The sequence below is a fragment of the Spea bombifrons genome, chromosome 4 (genome assembly GCF_027358695.1).
Source record: "Spea bombifrons isolate aSpeBom1 chromosome 4, aSpeBom1.2.pri, whole genome shotgun sequence".
Taxonomy (NCBI): Eukaryota; Metazoa; Chordata; class Amphibia; order Anura; family Pelobatidae; genus Spea; species Spea bombifrons.
Genome location: NC_071090.1, coordinates 76,636,468 through 76,653,428, shown reverse-complemented (window position 1 = coordinate 76,653,428; position 16,961 = coordinate 76,636,468). Strand labels below are relative to the sequence as shown.

At 36.7% G+C, this 16,961-nt stretch overlaps 1 protein-coding gene across 3 annotated transcripts in view; it reads right to left on the bottom strand.

Annotated features, from left to right (window-relative positions):
* The window catches only part of SHF (Src homology 2 domain containing F), a 107,269-nt gene that overhangs the window by 15,185 nt on the left and 75,123 nt on the right, over positions 1-16,961 (bottom strand). For 2 of the 3 annotated variants that reach the window (XM_053461852.1, XM_053461853.1), the window contains 2 exons: positions 7,653-7,824; positions 6,291-6,410 (listed from right to left, as the gene is read on the bottom strand). The exons of the other annotated variant lie outside the window; for it this stretch is intronic. In XM_053461852.1, the coding sequence (XP_053317827.1) occupies positions 6,291-6,410; positions 7,653-7,824 (292 nt within the window). The remainder of the gene's footprint in view (positions 1-6,290; positions 6,411-7,652; positions 7,825-16,961) is intronic. 3 annotated transcript variants of the gene reach the window in all.

Below are 16,961 nucleotides of genomic sequence, written 5' to 3'. Positions count from 1 at the left end.
TTACAAAATTCACAGTCTATAAGGCATTTTTATTCAAAAGACCTCAGCTTCCCAAATATTATTGTACTAAAGTATTATTTGCAACACAAGATAAAATATCACAGCTTACAAAATATGAAGGCCAACAATAAGTCTTCAGTACAAACACTAACTTTTGTAGACTGCATCTACAATACTGCCTGAACTTCATGGGAATTGTAGTGATAGACTGTGGTTGTGGTGGCCTTCACTACACACTAATTGCAGCTCCTATGAGCTGAACACAATTGGATTAAATTTTTATAGGGCCACCAGATTTCATAGAGTTGTTACAACAAAGTCAGTAAAATAGTTTAAAGTTCAACACAACAAACTGGTACAAAAAGAGAAGAGCTTACAATCTAGAATGAGGTGGTTGATGCTAATTTGTACCACCCCAGCTACTATAAACGAATTAAAGTTCTATGTTGCGCAAACTCATGATGGCTTGTTAGCTACTGCTATCATGGTCATATCATTTTTCCTATTAATGGGTAACCAACATTTGCCTCCCACCAGGGACCCCTCTCTTGAGCCAACAAAGATAGGCAATGGGGATAAGGTAAGGAAGTATTGGGGTGGGACAGGATTTTTTCAGGGGATACCCTCACCACAAATCTACTGTGGACCTCCATGTTCCATACATGAACAATGAATGCTGGCAACTCCTATTTTAGCCATTGGATAAATATGTCTGAGATTATATATTCTAAAAATAATAATAATCTTTGCCAAGCATCGTAAAACTGAATTTTAGTAAATAACTACCTTTAAATATTAATGTAATCTAAAAGCATGTATAGGTGGGTGGGATTAATTATGCTTAATAAAAATATCACTGAAAATATTTGAAGAGTAATAGCTACCTATCTGTAATTAAATCTGATCACAACTTTGTTATTCTGTTATGAGTGGAGCACATTAAATGGTACACAATGGTATACTAAAAAAGAAATAGATTAACAGAAACGTATATAAATCATATAACACATGTTGCACTGCTTTAATTAAACGACTACACCCCTACTGAGTAATAATCAAAAATGTGATCACACTAGTTCTATGTATCTTTTAGGATAAAACCCAGATAGCAGGTCAACAAATTGCCTGAAATACCTCACTGGCAATAAGATTCAATGCCATGTACTAGAACAGCATACAGTGCGAGCACAGAGCCGGCCTTAGGTGTTCTGGCGCCCTGTGCGGACTACTCGTCTGGCGCCCCCCCATCCCAAAAAAAGAAAGGAATCAAAACTTGTAACAAAACCCCAATCACTATATACTACGCCAAACATTGATGTGGTGTAGGCCTACCACTTCATTGTCTGGCTTATTAGTAGGGATGCACCGAAACGAATTCTGGACTGAAACCAAAAGTGCAGCATTTACCTGGCCGAAACCGAATATGACCCCCCCACACACCATAACACATAACAAAACAATTAAATAACAATATTTATATATATATATATATATATATATATATATGATTAACAGCAATCACATTCTTATCATGCCCGCAGATTCCAGGATGTACTCGTAGACTACTTGGCATGATAGGAGTATGATTGCCCTATGTACCCCGTCTCACTCCATTCTCCCTATCTACCCCCTCCTAACTATCTACCCTCTCCCTCTTTGAAGTTCACTTACCTTTCAGAAGTCCTGCGGTGAGTGCAAGGCCTCTGCCTCCCAGCTCTGCCACTGTATGGAACAGTATAGAGTGATGGGAGTTATGATGTACTTTAGAGCATAATTATATAATGAAAAATACATTGGAAATGGTACAGCATAACACCCATCACTCTCACACCCTTACCAATCCACACACATCCACCAATCCACACATATACACCAATCCACACACATACACCAATCCACACATATACACCAATCCACTCCACACATATACACCAATCCACACACATACACCAATCCACACATATACACCAATCCACACATATACACCAATCCACTCCACACACATACACCAATCCACACACATACACCAATCCACACATATACACCAATCCACACATATACACCAATCCACACATATACACCAATCCACTCCACACATATACACCAATCCACACATATACACCAATCCACATATATACACCAATCCACACACACATACCAATCCACACATATACACCAATCCACACATATACACCAATCCACACATATACACCAATCCACACATATACACCAATCCACACACACATACCAATCCACACATATACACCAATCCACACATATACACCAATCCACACATATACTCCAAACCACACATATACTCCAAACCACACATATACACCAATCCACACATATACTCCAAACCACACATACACCAATCCACACATATACACCAAACCACACATATATACTAATCCACATATATACCAAACCACACATATATACCAAACCACACATATATACTAATCCACACATATACACCAATCCACTCTCACTGTCACTCTATGCTTTCCTACCTTTCCTCTTTCAGTTTCTTTGCCTCCTCTTCGCTCTTCTTCTTAGTTCTTCTGTCTTCTCTTCTTCCGGGTCAGAGGGCACGGACGGCAGTGGGCGCGGCTTCAGTGCTGTGCGCCGGGATCTGACAGCAAACCCCGGCGCACAGCAGCTGTTGCCGCGGGGATCACAAGGGAGCGGTATGGGAGGTCTGTTAAAGACCTCCGATACTGCTCCCTTGCGAGCCTGCTCCTCCAGCGGCGGACATTACTGTCCGTCTCTGGAGGGGTGCCGGGTGCCCCCATACTGGCGGCAGCGGACCCCGCGGCGGCAGGGGCGTCGGACCGCGCTGCGGCGGACCCCGCGGCGGCGGCGGACCCCGCGGCGGCGCCCCCTGGAGTGTGGCGCCCTGTGCGGTCGCACAGGTCGCACACCCCAAAGGCCGGCCCTGTGCGAGCATATCCTAAGCACACACTGTTTTCCCAAGTGACATGCCAATTATTAAATGTTTTAAAGACAGGTTTTGAGATATGCACAAGGAAAATATTCCCTATAATGTGTTAACCATTAGCTAGGCCATTTTTTGTTCTACGGGGCTGTTCCTTTAATATAAGTATACCATTGCACCCTCTCTCCCTCTCCATAGACTACATTTTGTGTGAAACACTCTACGGAAATGGCTTGGGTGGATTATAGCTAGCCAAGTTTTTAAGTGAAACTCTTACCTTCTTATGTAAAGAAAGGCATCTCAGTAAGACATCACTGATAACCCCCATGTTTCAAAGCCATAACCTTAACTAAAGCCCTAAGGCGAACTTGACTGCTTTCTAGTAGATTATTACATACTGGGCATCCCCCTTGCAAAGATGTATATGGCTGAGTATTCCCCGTGTGGAAAGGCCAGCCCCACTCCCTTTACCTGGAGAACCCAGAGCTGGCTCCCTGAAGACCATCCAGGGAACATCATATGCACTAGGAAAGATTACCCAAGAGATTGATTAAAACTAAGAGAGGGGGAGGGTGAAAGACTACTGGTTCCAACTTGCTCTTGACCCTTGCAGAGTAGATATCCTGGTGGTTGTCCTCATGCTGTTCTTCACATCTATAGAGATGCCTATTCCTCACAAAACGTTTTGCCTTATTATTATGCAGTATGTACCTAACATTTTTCATTTTACTTTAACTTAATATATAATAAATCTAGGTTAAAAAAATCAACTTTTTCCATACTTTTGACCCAAGACAGTTGCATTTCTTCCAGCTAGAATTTTACATCCTTAATTCATTGGAAAACACAATTTGGATTTAGTTTAGACTAAAAATGGAAACTCGCTTAACAAAGTGAGGAGAGTAGATGCTTTGTGCTATATTACAAGAATAACTTTACTACTTTATAGGTTAGAGACCGTTTTATGATAATTTCTCAGAGCAGAAGTCCATAAACTTTAATGATTATTGCTACCGGTATCATAAATGTTACTTTCCAAAAAGTATAATTATTCCATTTAATGAAATAATATATTTCACAAGGAAAAAAGTGAAGTAAAATAAGAGCTAAATTTCTAAAATGCAAGTAAAGGACGCAGAGCAACATTAAATGAACAGCTACTGGAGAGAGATAGAAAAAGTGTAGTTAATACATGTTAATGTGGATACTACCAAAACATAGTATTTATATATGTATTTATATATATATATATATATGATACACCATAGTATTATTGTGTTATATATATATATATACACAGAGGATCACACAGTCTGGTTAAGTCACTATGTGGTGCACTAATATTTGCTCACAATAGGTTATGTGTAAAAAAACTACATTTGCTTAGAACACATTACTCACTTATTGTTTGAAATACACATACATTAATCTGTAATCATAATATTTTTTAGGATTAAAGGAATGTACGTTAGGATCAGGCATATAAAAAAACACGCTGTTGAATATGTAGGTGCCAGCCCCTGTAACTTTGATGGCAGTTTAGCAAGCAAACTTTAAAATGCCACTGCCGGGTTTCAATAGGGTTCCATCCTGACCCAGCCAATTGAGATAATTTCATAAAAAGAGCAATGTTTGGAAATAAACAATTACTTTACTGTGTGTTACTTGAAATAATACAGGAGTAGGGGACTGCTTGGATAAAATCTTCTCAAATTAATCTTGGCTTAATTTGGTGTGATTACTGTTCTGCATTAACTTAATATGTATTATTCTATAACAAACCTATCTGTAATTAAATCTGATCACAACTTTGTTATTCTGTTATCAGTGGAGAACTTTAAATGGTACACAATGGTATACTAAATAGAAATGGTTTAACAGGAACTTATATGAATCATGTCGCACGTGTTGCACTGCTTTAATTAAATGACTACACCCCTACTGAGTAATAATCACTATGTAAAAAATGCAATCACACTAGTTTTATGTATCCTTTACGATAACACCCAGATAGCAGGTCATCAAATCGCCTGAGATACCTCACTGGCAATAAGATTCAATGCCATGTATACAGTGCGGTCATATCCTAAGAATATGTATAGCCTACTGTGTTCCATAGAATGTGATTGGAGTTATTTAATTATACACATATCACCTTTTAAAAGATTTAATGTACCTACACATACACACGCACATAAGTTATGTATGCTTCTTATGTTTGTGACTTATTTGTATTTGTGCTTGTTTTAATGATGCTTAATATTTTGTATCTTTGTTGTCTTTTAATTATATTTGATATTAATAGGATTCACAGATGATGCAATGCAAAACAAAATATGGAGCTGCGCTACAGAAAATATCCAAGACAGTAAAAAGGGGGTAAAAAGGAAACGGAAAAACGGACATTGGAAGCGGACACAGCTGGTTCTTTAAGAAGGACAGTAATTTACACTGCCTTAAAGGGTCGCATGCTGCTTAGAAATGACTTGGAACTGAGAAATGAGCAAATGTAATCCTCATCTAACTGGCCTGAGGAGACAATGAGCATCATTCTCATTTTCGTGGTTGAGTTGGCACAGTGGTAATAAATAATGTTAACCAGGTTGGTGAGAGAGAAAGAATGAATGGGTTTTTGAAAAACAGAAATAGACGCAAAACCATAGAAACCTGACATGAGATACTGAGATGCATGAGATACCAGACCATACTATATTGTACAATGTGCAGAATTAATCTAACAAATGGTTATATAAAAAAAAAAAAAGTGTCCAACAGTAATTCACATGTTTGCATAATCTTTCTTTTATGAACTACTTATTGTGTTTGGCACACCAAGCATAGTTGGCCCTACATAAATGACACTTTTTTTATAATAACAATTTTAACAAATAAGGCGTAAATATGGGAAAATCAATTTCTAGTGAGGCTACTGAAGTGTACAAGACCCAACATTATAATATTTCCAACAGGATAATATTTGTCACTTAGCATTAAGGCCCACAATAATAATTGATTGTATTAACTACAGAAATCTTAAATCTCCATTGGGAGACAGGGTTTAAAATAAACCCTGCTGTCAGGACACATGGCCTTGTTCCCTGCAAGGCCAGCTTGTTTGCCAACACCAGCGATGGTGCCCCCAAACCAGCTCAGATCCCCATTGAGTCTTATAGGCCACTTATACAGCATGGCTACTCCAAATTCCTTTTGAGAAATACATATTTTTAAACACCTTAATTAAAGGTAGCCACACTGCCAATGGTCAGCGTAAAATGAAAAATGCATCTACATGGGAGATTATGTACTTGTTGTGTGCTTGTTGTATGTCTGTTAAAAAAAAAATGTCACCTACTTCAGGGATAAGGAAAAGTCAATCTTGCTGGTCTCGCTGTTTCGAACCAGGTAGCTTGATTCTTTACACAGCCTGAGGAGGCTCTCTGCATCTGTGCGGCTGATTGCACCATGGTACCAGCTGTGAGGAAACCGATTAACAAACTGTTTGTCTCGTATGGAGGCAATCTGGGTCATCCTTAAAAGCTCACTCCACTCTACGTACAATGAACTGTATGATTATATAAAAGCCTAGATTGAGTTGCTGACTGTCATAGAGAACAGGTTTCCATGGCTCTTTAAACCAGTGTATAGAAGCCTGCAGCATCTAAGTTACTGCTGGATTGCAAGTCCCATTAGCCTTATCAAAAATATCAGGATAATTGGAATTTCTATCCAGCAACAAAGCAGAATGTGGGTTAGCAAGGCTGGTAGTAGGCTATAAGAGAACCTCTGATGTTACAAGTATTAATTGGGGGAAATGACTGTGTCTAGGCTAGTACTGTATCAACATCATTTGCACATAACACGACTGGAAAAGCCTGGTAATCTCAGAAGAGAAGTAGAAACATTCGAGTGTTTAATCCCTTCTCTTTGCATTTAATAACCATGGTTAAATGAGATGGATTTTGAGCTTAAATACTGTGGATTACTCACATTACTAATTTATCAGAGGAAAGGGATTGTGCAAGAAATAGCAAATAGTGGGCTGGATTCATTGTGGAAGAACATCTTTCCTATGCAATTGAATAGCAATCCTCACAGATAAATTTTTGTTTCATTTTCTTTTTTGACCACACCTTATGCATGTATCCGACACATTTGGTTTATACTGTAAACATACTCCACTGTAAACTAACATGCAGCAGAAACAAAACACAGTGGACCAAGGAAGTTAAGTAAAAAATATTACGTAAATAAGGCCCTATCGTATGAATTGGCGTTGATAGTAATCAGATCTTATTTTACAAACTGCTGGGCATCGTTATGCTGCACTAACTTTACCTTAGTTTCTTCAATATTGGAGTCATCTAGAGGGGAATGTATGCCTATGACCATAAGACTATACTATATATACTATATAGGGAGTGAGTTGATGTGGATCCAGAGTTGGACTGAGCTAATTTGGTTTCCTTATGAAGGAAGGGAAAAAAAATAAATTAAGATTTGGGATCCAAAAGTAAATCGTACGCAACTAAACATGGGAAGCAGAGTAAAAAAATGCTTTACAGAACCTTCAACAGACCTTTCTAGTTTGGAAATAGTATAATTATATATTTTTTTGTATACGTTTCAGAATGTACTGCAGGCTCTAAGTATAAATGCCATTTGTCTCTCTTTTCATCCTTTGGGGTTTCATACTAAAAGTAACAGTTATACTTACAATTGACTCTCTAACGGTAGTGAAGGATCTATTCTTTCTCCCACTGAGTTGGTGTGTTCTACACTTGGATGCTTGATTGCCTTCAAGTTTCCAGCTGAATGCCTGTGCGTGTGTCTGAGTTTGTCGTCTTTGGATGGTGACATGCCTGTTTTGTCAGCACCCTCAAACTGGGCTGAGGGAGAAAAGAGAGACCTATGACTATGCTGCTAACTTAAAAAAAAAAAAACAAAAAAAAAAAACACAAATGGGATGAGGGTATTATTTCTAGAGAACGTCACTGGTTTAGTACAACTAATATAGATGCACCCTCAATGTGATTGAGAGCCACTAGATGGCAAGGAAACAACAAACCCATGAGGGCCATTCATCAAAACATTTATTTTTCCTTTTAGAATTTAAACTTCAGCTATAGGCAAAATGGCATCTATATCATAAAAGATGAGGCCTAATTTTCCTCCCTCTGAGGAATTTCTATGAAATCCCTTTTCCCAAAGTGCAAATTGTGCATTTGGCCACTATGTAAGTAGCTCAATTGGTTTCCCTTCAGGCAGACAGTTGACAATTTGGTTGTTTCCACATCATGAAGTAGCCAACAGTATGGACCTTTGAAGGAATGTTGCCATTATACACCAATATGGATCACCTTCTTATTTCCAAAAGAGAGAAAATAGAATAGAAAACATGCTGCTGAGGGAGCATGTAGTGAATACTGTAAACTCTGATTACTATTTACAAGTATGAATTATAATAGGTTTAACAGATTACCGTATTTCCCCATGTATAAGACTCTCCTTAATTTTGGGGCCCGAAATTTGAAAAAAAATGTATTATCATTAAATTCATACTCATCATCCTCATCACTCCCATCCATTAACTGCCCCTAAATTAACCCTATAGACCCCATCCACCATAACTGCCCCTAAATTAACCCTAAAGACCCCATCAACCATAACTGCCCCTAAATTAACCCTAAAGGCCCCATTACCCATAACTGCCCCTAAATTAACCCTAAAGGCCCCATTAACCATAACTGCCCCTAAATGAACCTACAACCACTGTATAAGACGCACCTAGTTTTTAGACCCCAAATTTTTCGAAAAAAGGTGTGTCTTATACATGGGGAAATATGGTAGGAAAAAATGGCCCATCACTCATCCCTTTTGCATAACAGTCATACAAAAAAAAGACTAATTCTTAAAAAGAAGGTTATGCTTTATAACTGGTGCTATACAGCTGTAGAAAAACTAAGGGAGTTTTCAAAATACAGTTCCAAAAGATACCCTACAACTTTGAGGGGTAGTTTGGGGAATTATTCTCTATTTATAGTACATATTTAACAGTTACAATGTAAATAAGAAAGCATATGAAGACAAAAAAGCAATATTGATTGCTTAGACGATGGACTGAAGAGAAGTCAGACAGGTCTTAAAAGCCAGAAAAATACACAAAGGAACAAAAAAAAAATAAAGATAGATATAAAAAAGAGAAATGAAGAAAGGCAGGGAAATAGATTCTTCTCGTGCTGAATCCCAATACAATATCTTAGACACTAAAGGTTGTTATCTTGAAGTAAAATCTTTAATGTATCCTGAAATGTTGATGGGGGGGAAAAAGTCTATCAGTACAATGGTGACACCAGATGACAAAAATCAATAGTAAAGAGCTGGAGGGGGCAAGGGATTACTGTGTACATAGCACAGATCAAGAATGCATTACTGTTTAAAGGGCGATCAGATCAGTATTTCTGTCTGTTGGGATCCCTCTGGATACAGAGATATTGATGGCTCTAATGTAGTTTCACAACACATTGTATCACTTTTTATGCTTGTGGCTGGGCTTAGCCAGCAGTTAGAGTTAATACTGCTTAAGTGGTTCATTAACATTTTAATTTTCATTGGTAATTTACTAAACACAACCATACATAAGAAGGTATGTTGTACTAAAAAAACTATAATGAACATTGCATAAGAATTTCTGCATTGGAGTAATCTAGCAGATATTAGAGGTGAATTTGTTTTATGAGATTTACATTTTATATCAACTACATATCTGAAGTATACTGTTTATACAAGAATATACACAGAGCTGGATTGGGGCTGGGGGGAGCTGCAATGAGAGTTCACAGTTGTGCTTTAGCTCCTTTACTTTACTATACATTATACAGGTCCCATCCTTATGAGATTGCCATGCAGGAACAGCCTGGCTTGCCCTGGCTTCAAAGTCTATTCATACATTGAATTGTGCGTTATGCAGGACCAGCCCTTTATGATGGAGAAGTAGTAGAGACTTATGTCATTCTAGGAAGCTGATATTGTAACGTGTGTGAAATTAGATTTCACAGAATAACCTGTTACATGGTGATTTTGAATAGGCTGTCTATTGCGCTGCTCCTGATGATGTGCAAGAGCAGCCATATATAAACGCATTGCTACAGGACCACAAAGCATCTCCAACTCATTTCAAGCTACCTGCTTATCCCAAGGACCATATGGTTGCTGAGCTAAAGCCCCCCCAAGGAACTGCTGAATGCAGTGTTGGACTACTAAACACTACCATGGCTGCTCTCCTTACATCGGTAAACTGTTTTATTTATTTTCTGGAGGGCACCTTGGGGGTTAGGGGTTTATTTTATAGAAAAGAATGTTGATGCTGTCATTTTCTACACAGTTTTTCTAGGTTGTCATTGATTTCTGTCTATTTCTGAAAGGTTCATTTTGGTCCAAAAGTTTTGCTTCACAAGCTAATTGGGTTATTTTTTTTTCAATTAACTTCTTTATTAATACATGAAGTGAAAGTAGTTGATTTACCAAATTGTTTGTATGGTGAATACTACTAATAACTTCCCTACACATAACATTCCCCACTTATCAGCGCTAACCATCTGTGCCAAGCTTAACATTCTAAGATCTGAAAGTTTCTATGGTAAGTGTATTGTTTTTTTAAAGATAAACACCATTGCTATTCAATACACAATTTATCACAATCATAAAAACTTTAGTTGGCCATTAACTGACTTAATCACCTATAATACAGAATAAGACAGCAGGTGGCAGCATTGAACTCTATTTAATGTAATATCACCATTTTTCATATAGTGTAGTCTTCATAATGCTATTTTTTTTGAGGGGTTGAGATAAGAGCACACAATGATAATGTGCAATAATGTTGAGATCAATAGTAAAAAATATTCCAAAAAAACTCAAGCCTCAGTCATCTGTTACACCTATACATAGCTCGTCCTTAAAGTATTCCTGACCGCAAAATTATTTGCACATCAGATTGCATGGTGCTATTCTGGTTTACTTTAATCAATCCTTTAGTTTTTATTGAAGAAGTTTTAATCTTTGACTTTATTTACAGTAAATGGCTTCACTGAAAGATCGGCCACAGGAACATCTTCAAAAGCAGAGTGTGATTTGAGAGTGCTTATAACAGTATGTGGATCATACGCACCTCACTGGCAATGTATGAGTCTTACAACCATGGACGACTTGATTCTATTAGGCAGGGCGAATTTACCTGGCATTTTTAATCAAGACTACCTTTGCGATTTTCAATACTCAAGCTCCTTAAGCGAGGAGATAAAACCATCTTACCCAGATGTGGCCAAGTTATGAGATGCGTTCTTACGTTGCTGTACGAGACATGCAGCTTGGATGTATTCCCAGACATCAATTCTATCACCTTTTCCACTTATCCCCAAATTACACATCTCTCTCTCTTCCGAGTCTCTATTCCCTCATCTTCTCTAATTAAGGGAAGAAAAAAAAGCTCAAAATGATTATTGCACCTGGGTGGCCATTACGCCATCCTTTTAATACACCCTTTGGGTGCCAATAGGGTTTAGAAAAAGTCATTTAGCAAGGCATACATATCCCTGTTATACAGACATGTTAAGCCGGTCTTCATTTAAGGCTTCGTGATGCATAACGTGTACAAACCGTAAAACATTCTGAAGGGAAGATTACTCCTATCTAATGGCATAAAATAAAATCCTTTTCGTTGGAAATTAAAACATATTTAATGGATCAACAAAGCGAATTGTTTTTAACTGCTTTCACATTATTTACTATGGTAACATGGCTTGGGTACACTTCCTATCTACCTTTAGATTGAAGGTTTAAATATACATGGCCATCCACACCTTTCTCCTATACAAACTTGTTGTAGAGCTGTATAAACAAACATATTTTAAAAAAAAAAACTCTACATAAGTGTGCATGCACAAGCATTTGGGGGCAGCATACCTTCCCCTGCGGTTCCAACACCGATTCCAGCTGTACCCCTGCTTGTATGCTTTACTCATATGCCAACTATTCTCAGAGAATAGCGAGGCGGTGTGTGGATCTGACGTTTAAAAAATATTTAAAAAAATATTTAGAATACTTTTCCTATAAGGTTGGTAGAATCTGCAATTGGTTCTCTTGGGATTCATTTAGAGATGAATATTCCACTTACCACAGGTTCAGTGATCAAAAACAATAAGTGATGGTTCTACTGTAATGTGAAACACTTTGATTGCTATGCTGCAACATAAGGCATTTGCAGTTAGTTACTTTAGTTGGTAATGGATATGATGTAATGATTTCATAAAAATTCATAAAAGCAGAATTTGACAACATAAGCTAATGTCTGTATGCCTTCCACAAAATGATGTTATGAGAGATATTACTAATTCTTTCGGTGATGTTACACAGTATTATACAGCAGCTATTCTCAAACAGATGCCATCCTAAATCTTGTCAGCCTAATTAACATGAAAAATCTCTAAAAGCAAATGACTTCAATGAATAGTTAGCAGCCTTACTTTGCTGAGATTCGGTGTGTTTGAATTGTTAATCCTCTAAGCTTCTGCATTTTCATTAGTGAAACTGTGACGGGATTGCGGTTCATGAATTAGGCAAAACAGAAGATTCAAACTAATTGGTTAATCAGGCTGTGTAATAGACCTCTAGTGACCAAGATAAGCTAAAAACCAGTGGTGTTCTCATACTTGCAAAGTACCCCGTTCCCAAAACCCGTCAGATTCAGATATTAAACCTAACACTAAATACATATGGCATGATGGAAAAGGAGATCATATCTTCTTACAGGGGACTCCATTTAGATGTCACATGACTACGCGACACCAAACGACCATCTGTGCTAGACTTTCAACTGTTTTAAAATTGAGAAGTAGATAACATGTGTCAAGCCAAAAATGTACGCAGTAAGGGGTTTTATAATTATCATGTGCAAGTGGAGGGTTTTTTTTATTTTTAAAGTGTATCTGGTATAAACATATTTTGGCTTAATGTCAACATCAGTTGAGCTAATATTATGACCACTTACCCCTTGCAACTATCACTAAAGTTAGAAACAGAGAGCAACCCCATGTTTTATTCCAGAAGCCAGTTAGTAATTGGGGCCTACTAAACCCATCTTCTCAAAAAGCAAGACTAGATTTAAAAAACAGTAAGTCATTTATTTTACAGGTATTTATTGGAGATACGTTTCATTGTATTTATGTTCTTTTAGACTAGGTTTATAGTGAATCATATAAAGAAATGAGTAACAAATTCAATCTATATATACACACATTATTAAATATAATGTATGCAAAAAATATTTAGAATACTGGGAATATGGGATAAACACACACTATCTATAAACATTCACGCATATATATATATATATATATATATATATAGTATGTACTGAGAATATAACATTCTGTCTTTATTCTCATGCAGTTCACGTGTGTTCTGTACAAATTATACAAAACTGAAATTTCCAGACATATTAGAACTTCATCTATTATTTTATCCTCCAAGGATGAATTCAGAAGTGATTATATTATTTTCATTCCAGTCAATTATTGTTTTAAGTCATAATTTCTGGAATGGCTTATTGATTTTCAAAAACAATTGCAAGTCTGAATTTCAGAGCCGATGGTAAAAATAGCTGTGCTACGAATCTCTATTGGGACGCGTGACAGCGCAAGAAACACATTTTCTGCGTGGCTTGTTCTTCCACACTTTATAGCACACTGTCATGGCAAAAGTGAAGTTAATTATCTATATTGTATTGCTGAAATGAGTTGGAAATATCAAACTTGCAGGAGACCATTCTAAAGAATCCAGTGTGAATGCTTGACTTTTAAATCAGATGATGCACACTTAATTTGCTCCATGAAAACCTTCATGCCTAATTTTTTGGAATTCTCAGCCTGACGAGCTGCCTCTAATATGTGGAGGCTCATTACCAGAATCCTTATATCTGCATTTTAAACATGTTATCACTGTTTAATGTTTTTTTCTTTTCCTGGCACAAAGTACTGTATATAAGAGGTGGTTTACAATTATACTTACCCTTGTCAAATATTATTATGCTTAAAAAAAAACAACTCATGTGGATTCTTCTTTAATGGAAGTATCAGGGACAATAAACTGTGCCTTTAAGCATATTAATCTTAGCATAATCCCATAAAGTTAAACCAAATATACCAAACCTTAAAACAACCAGACAAATTATATGAAAAAGGAAGTCAATCTAAGATATAGAACATCTTCTCTCTCTTTTTATATGCCAGCAATATGCCTGTATTTACGCAACTTATTATAAGTAGTATTTGAGGCTCAGTATTGTCGCTTGTTAACGTTAACAAATAATAGCATGTTTGCTCTTTAGGCTTCCTATTATAGCGCCTTCCTAATCAAGCTTCACAAATACTCATTGTGAAATGCAATGGTAGGGAGGGAGTACATCACAGCTGGAGATGAAGATTTTGTCAGACACAAGAATATATACTTGAGGCAGCTTGGACCTTACCAAATTCACCTCAGCATCACATATGCACTAAAAGCTCAAAAATCAAGACAATGTATTCTCAAATGATAAAAAAAAAATCAAGTGTACATGTATCTTCTTTCTGTACACACTTCATTTAATTGTATATATGTGTAAAGGATACTTGTTAATTGCATGCATGAATTTTACATACTTTATACGATCAGACACTGTAAAAGACAGAAGAAAGAACTTCCTTTCCATAAACAACAAAATTATATATAATTTATTATGTATATTTTGTTCCGGTGAAGAAATTAACACCTATACCTATTTGAACAATCCTGTCATACACCACGGCACCCAGACACCTCACTAGCTTTGCGCTATAGGCAGGATTTGTTGATCCAATTATACGTTTTCTTAACACAACTACAAACACACACACAGATTTAAGTTACGTTCACTGAGAAAAAGTACAAAAAGTAAAAAATGCCCTCAATTCATCCAAAATGTTACGGAATTATTTTATTGATGATTATACTTGGATTATCCAGTGCTAGAGGAATTCATGTCAGAATGGATAATGGGTTGATTCATCAATCTCTGTATTGGGTTATTATGACTGTTCCAGATGTAGCTGTCATTTAAATTACCAGGAGCTACAGGCTGATCATCTGCAGTAAACAGTTTTTTTGGATTCATGAACCATCCCTATTTGCTGAAGAAATGACATCAGTCACGTTGCTTTTTACATGCACGAGGGGTAGCTTAATAATATGTGTAAGACAAAAAAACAGATATATCTCTATATGCATATTTCATTTTATGTAGGCAGGCTAGGGATAGACGCCATACGGTATACTATTATATTACTCAGGACATTTCTTATTTGACTGAAAAATATTTTGAATTAATTTTGTATCTTTTGTTTCTTATTCTTTAGCACCATGTGTAATTTTATTCAGGGAACATGAATGAAAATCAAATAAGCACCTGCTTACAAATTGTTGGACCCTTTGGAGAGTTGTTCTTGCCATGTCTTTATGAGCCACGGTAAAAGGCAGAAAAATATGCTTGGGAGCGTTTTGTGTGCTATGGCAAAATTAAATCCAGCTGTCCTTCAATCTCATTCTTCAGGATAAGATCAGAGAACAGCTGTAGCTATTCAAAAGTACATGAATAGCTGCTACTAGGTTGGGTAACATCAGGAGACCACTTTGCTTTTCTGGTCCCTCTTCTCACCATTCAAGCGAGCTTTTGGACCCACAAGAAGTCTTTATATTTCACAACTGAGGTTAAGGAGAATAGCTAAAATTGTATTTTGGGTCCTGTAACTATACATTGTTAAAAAAAAGAAAACAATGATAATACAATGTATTATTTTTCCTGCAGTATTTTGTTCATTCCATTGGAAATAAAAGGGAGAGATCTTATAACCTTAGTGCATTTGCTAAATGTACCCATCATATTAACGTTTAATTTAGTGAAAACATATACACTTTAAAGGAAATGATCTTTGTGTTTTCCAATCTTCAATGTATCACACGCTTACACTTCCCAAATCCCTCTGATATCTCATTTCTACTCAAAGAATATAGAAATTTACAAGAAAAACAACTTACATGAACTTATGTAAACTGACACTGTAGTAAAATAACAGCATTGTGCAGTTTAACTTTATATATGATTTTTGGGGGAGATTTTGAAGGTTTAAAAGGTCACCCCCAGAACAGCAACTCATTCCCTACATTACAAAATGTGCATTACAACAATCATTAGTCACTGTGTCGATTCATCTAGAGCATCTAAGTCTTATTTCTTAATGCTATCCTTTCTAATCTGCTTATGTCTTTTAGACTTAGATAAGTCACCATTTTTTTAAACTCCACTACGCATCATTAGGAGTATTTGAAAAGAATGGAAGTAAGAAAGCAGATCTCATTTATCTTTCATAGCATGTACAGCTTCTAAGCAGTTTTAAAGTACACTTCGTCTTTCATCTCCCACATTTCATCCATTCTTGTATAAGCTGCAGTCATTTCGCTTTTCATGGGCCTTTCTGTCCTTTGCCATCATAATGGATGGGGACACAAGCAAGGTTGCATTTCCAGGCAAAAGAGCAGACGGCCGGGAGGAATAGCAGAGACTGATATATTTTGAGCAGCACAAAAAGATTACGTAAATATTTGATATTTGAGAACTGGGGACCATATCTATTGCTTATCTGTGGTATCACTTCTACAAAGCAGTGCTATAACCCTACATAACTCTTATAGTAGTACATTATTATAATAATAATTACAAACCCCTTATCAGAAAAAATGAGAAACCGCCAAGTACATGAACCCTTTCCTTCAATTCTTTCATTTCTGACATTGGAATTCGGTCTGAAATTTGGCACAATGAAAACACAACATTATTTTATGAGACCAAAGTTTGTGGAATCCATTTTGAAAGTAAATCTCTAAAACAACAACAACCACCACCTTACAGTATTTTATGCATTAGATTTTGTGAATACACTGCTTTCTTATAATG